Raw genomic sequence first — 4,373 nt, 5'->3', positions numbered from 1 at the left:
GGTTTCTTGTCATATCCTGCTAAAATTTTTCTGCTTAAATCTTTTTTTTGTTTCTTTAATAGTCTACGAATAATTACTTTTTGTTTTTATTCAAGTTTGATATACTCTAATGCGCTTTTCATAGGTAAAATAATATTCTATTCAATGATTGATTAAATGCATTTAGAAAGTAGTTTTTTTAATATTACAGAAAAAAACGTATGTTTGTGTATATGTGTGTATATAATGTATGCAAGAAAACAAGAGAAACACTTCTCAATCGAAGAGAGAATTTTTAAATGGTTTCCACAAAATCAGTTAGTTTTTGTCCTGTTTCATTGGCGGCCCTGCCCCTTTTTTTTAAATAGTATTTCATTGCCATTGGTATGCATTTCAAGTTTTCTATTCAAAAATTCACATATACTACTACTGGAAATTTAAAAGTTACTCGTTTTCGTAGAAGTTTTTAACTTAATCTTAAAGATAGAACACAAAAGTTATTAAAAAAAAAAAAAAACTATAATCACATAAATTAATATATGTATGAACGTATGTATGTATGGTAGTACTTCTTTGTCATTATGGTTAATAAAACTATTAAAAATATATGTATATATAATATATATATATATACAAATCGAAACCAATCGAAAGCTGCATTTAAAAAAAAAATTTCACATTTTTTCTAATTTTAATTTTAATTTGTTTTACTTTTTTTTTCAAAATAAATAATAGTAGTAGTAAAATTTTTGCATAAAAAGCTCTTTGCTAAGCAAAAGCGCTACATATTTTTTTATATGCATGAATAAGTGTATGTGTGTTGTGTGTGAATGTGTGGCCCGTTTAATGAAGTTTGGCAATTTGTTCCTTTTCTTTTTTTTAATCATTGTTAAAACAAAAAACTTTTTATCGTATATCTAGAAACATTTGACTTAATAAACTAATAAAAATCACGATAGAATGGCTACACTACGTCTAGGACCACCTTGACTAATGTTATCCATCGAAGACCATTTTTTGATGCCATTTTTTAAAGCCTCCGCAGTCACTTTGTCTTGCATAACGCGTGACATGGCTTCCAATTTTTGTGCACGATCTTTAGACAACGGTTCCGTAGGGAAGGATAAGTCATTGGCTTCGGCCAGTGTACGTAAATCGAAATAATACTTGGCAAACACCGAAAACGGTACATTTATATTGAATTGCAACAACTCAAGAAATTGACGTTCCAACTCGTTCATATCTTCAACAGTAATGTCTTTTAAAATCTGGCAGTAGTCAACATTCCAAACGGCTTGGTCATCCCATACTTTGGAAGCCAATAAAATGGCCCCTTCATATTCAATATATGTAATAAGTATGAAGAACATTAATTCAGAGATTCTTCATGTATTTGCAGATAAAACTCACCTAAAACCATTCGTTTCCAATTGCAAGGCGCCACGTCCAATTCGGCATAGGTAAGCAAACGTTCCAAATAGACTAGTGTTACGATGGCACATTCGGCCGTCAGTTGGGCTGCATTGAAGAGAGTGCGTACAAATTTGTAAATTTGTCTGTGCTCGGGATTGTGCGTATCGTAGTCGTCGGGTACTGGGTCATGGCTAAGCGGGTGCAATTTCTCATCGAATATTTTTAAACGGCGATCTGATTGACGATTTTTAATGTGATAATAAATGGCCAACGATACACATTTTACTGTATTCTTTAAATTTGGTTGCGACACTGTGCTATCGTCTAAATATATAGTCGAACAAGAAGAACTTTTTTTAAGTCCTCCACTTGAATTTTGTTGAGATATTTGATGCTGCGACCGTTTACGTGTAATACCGCCATTTTCCACTTTAGAGCGCTCCAGAAACATGGTAGCCGCTGTAGGATCAACTGAAGGATCCTCATCGCCCTCGAGAGCTTCACGCTCCGAAATGTGTTGCAATGTTTGTGGATTATCGAAATTTTCTGCACTATGATGTATGGCCGCTGTGGAAGCTATATGTCCATCCAATTCATGTTGATGTGTTGTACCTTGATGATGATGGGTATGATGATGCACGTGATGACGTTCTTCGTATACGGGTGGAATTTCTTTCGATTTGCGATCCGATTGAGGACTCGCATAAGCACAGCAAGAATTCTTATTACCCATAACGCCGGTTGCTCTTGATTTTTAAAGCAAATAAACGATCGAGTTATGCCTGCGTTCGACGGGGGTTAGCGAGGAAGCGAGAAAATGAAAATTTACAATGACTGACTAGTTCTGAAACTTATTGGAACTTGCGTTTTTAAAAATACATTAAAACGTAGTAGGAAACGAAGAGCTGAACTTTTACATTGAATAACGAGTCCCTCTGTAGGAAAACTCAACATTCTAGCTCCATTTAAACAGCTTTCTCGCTATCGCTAATTAATAACCTGAAAAAAGATAAAAAAGAGGATTTAAAATATATATATATTCAAAGTCATTAATCTGGGTAATGAAAATGAAATTTTTTCAGGTAGGTTTTAGATCACGAAGATAATCATGGGATTTAACTTATTCAAGCATTTAATGTAAGGGCTTCCATTGTGTTTTCCTTTAGAGATAAGTTGAATTTTATCATTTTTAAAGACCGTTTTTTCGACAAGAGTTCAAGCGAAAAGTTACAATGAACTTAGAAGCGAGAGAAGCAAACGATTAGCATTTTGTCTGCACACTGACTGTTATCTATATTCAGACTATATGTTTGTTTACTCACACATATGGTTAAAGTAGACTTGCTACTACCGCCCCGTCACCCACTCGAACATGTTAAATCGCAGAAGCTGTGGGTTAAGTAGACACCGCTTCGGAATAGAGACATATTTATTCCGGCGTATTTAACTAAATACCATTTGCTAGACACAGAGACGAAACATTTGATTTTGATTTTTGCTTAGAAAACTTTCTAATGTTTAATCAGGTTAGCAATTTTTCTCTCTTCACATTTGCCGACATTCCTTCGCTTACCATTTATGCAGACTTTGATTCATTTTATTAGCGGCTTTACGGAGCTTGTTGTCACCAAACCAATGTGTTTATGTATTGTGGAAAAAAAACGCAAATACTTTTCACTTCTATTTTCTTTCTATATTTATGTAAATGTATCCTTTTTTTGTACTTATGTTAAAAAAATTTTCTGCAAAAATTTGCTTGAACACAAATTTTTTGTAAAAATTAAAAATTTGCACAAATTTAATTTTCTGTTTCTCGCCCTTTCTTTCCGTATCGATTTAATTCGTATTTCTTAAATAGATTTATTCAGTATTTCTGGACACATTATGTCTCTTCATATTATTTATAATTTTCTATAAATTCAACTTCTTCGACATGAATTAATTTCGGACTATTTAATTTTTTGCTCTGGTTCTTACGATATTTTTTCTATTTTACTTTGCTCGTTCTTTTTGCACAATATCGAAAGTGATGTCAATTAGAGAAATTGAAAAAAAAAGGAATAAATGCAAAAAGCGCTTCATTTATTACAAACAAGTCTGTAATTAAGTTATTTATGTGTATATGCTTTTACAATATTTATGTTATTTTTTTCAGATTTATTGAGTCATTTTTGTGTGTGAAGTATATGAATAAAGTTTTTAAAATAGTTTATAATTTCTGAGTTTATTTTCAAAAGTTCTTCGAAAGACCTGCACATCCATATGCCAACTATATTACGATCTACTTTTTTGGAAACAGGGAGGTTAAAATAATCAAACTAACTTTCCTTAAAAGAATGCGACTGTAAGGAAAGATCGTTTCGTTTAAAATGCAATTTGTTTGATGATTATAATTACTTGTAAATTTATTTTTAATTATCTTTTCATATGTTTTTGCATTTTTCCATTTTATAAGTACAAAAGTGCTGTAAAATTTCCATAATAACATTTTAAATTAAAAAAAAGGAAGAAAACGAAAGGAAAATTTGAATAATTTTTCAAAATTCAAGAAAAACTTTGTAGGGTAATCGTGTAAGCAGGCGGCGGTTTATATACAGTACTTGTGGAATCTGGGCGGTTTAACTTGTGGAGTCTGGGCGGTCTAACTTGTGAAATCTGGGCGGTTCATATAAACTAATGCTTTATGTGAAATTCGAAGCAAAAACAACATTTAATCATATATATATATATATTTTATTTTTATATACATTTATTTAATATAAAATGAAAATAATTTTTCTAATCTTTTACTTGGACTTTATACGTCTTTAATTGGATATTTCCACAAGGTAATTGAATAATTAATATTTTTTTATATAAAAATAATAATAGGTACAACATTTTTTATACACCAAAAGTTTAAAAATATTATTGTAATTAAAAATAGTCTTAGAGAAAATGGGCATCGAGAGGAAGATTTAGGATCGAAGCCGTATTATTAA

At 31.3% G+C, this 4,373-nt stretch overlaps 1 protein-coding gene across 2 annotated transcripts; it reads right to left on the bottom strand.

The window, feature by feature from the left end:
* Window positions 1-670: 670 nt before the first annotated feature.
* LOC119633276 (cyclin-Y-like protein 1) lies at window positions 671-3,121 on the bottom strand. 2 transcript variants are annotated; one of them, XM_038026737.1, is made up of 3 exons: window positions 2,966-3,121; window positions 1,390-2,391; window positions 671-1,312 (listed from the first exon to the last, which is right to left on the bottom strand). In XM_038026737.1, the coding sequence occupies exons 2-3, from the start codon at window positions 2,123-2,125 to the stop codon at window positions 930-932; spliced, it is 1,119 nt and encodes a 372-aa protein (XP_037882665.1). In that variant the 5' UTR covers window positions 2,126-2,391; window positions 2,966-3,121; the 3' UTR covers window positions 671-929. The 2 variants fall into 2 exon arrangements, with proteins under 2 accessions (XP_037882665.1, XP_037882666.1); XM_038026738.1 differs by lacking the exon at window positions 2,966-3,121 and adding an exon at window positions 2,715-2,814.
* Between the last annotated feature and the right edge of the window lie 1,252 nt (window positions 3,122-4,373).

Source organism: Glossina fuscipes, unplaced genomic scaffold, assembly GCF_014805625.2.
Source record: "Glossina fuscipes isolate IAEA_lab_2018 unplaced genomic scaffold, Yale_Gfus_2 2, whole genome shotgun sequence".
NCBI classification, from domain to species: domain Eukaryota; kingdom Metazoa; phylum Arthropoda; class Insecta; order Diptera; family Glossinidae; genus Glossina; species Glossina fuscipes.
Note: the sequence above shows the minus strand (reverse complement) of the source record. Positions and strands in the feature narration are given on the sequence as shown.

Coding starts and splice junctions, on each gene's coding strand:
- LOC119633276 (XM_038026737.1), bottom strand. CDS start 2,125: ATGGGTAATAAGAATTCTTGCTGTGCTTATGCGAGTCCTCAATCGGAT. Junction 1,313..1,389: donor TTGGAAACGAATGGTTTTAG/GTGAGTTTTATC, acceptor TTGAATATGAAG/GGGCCATTTTATTGGCTTCC.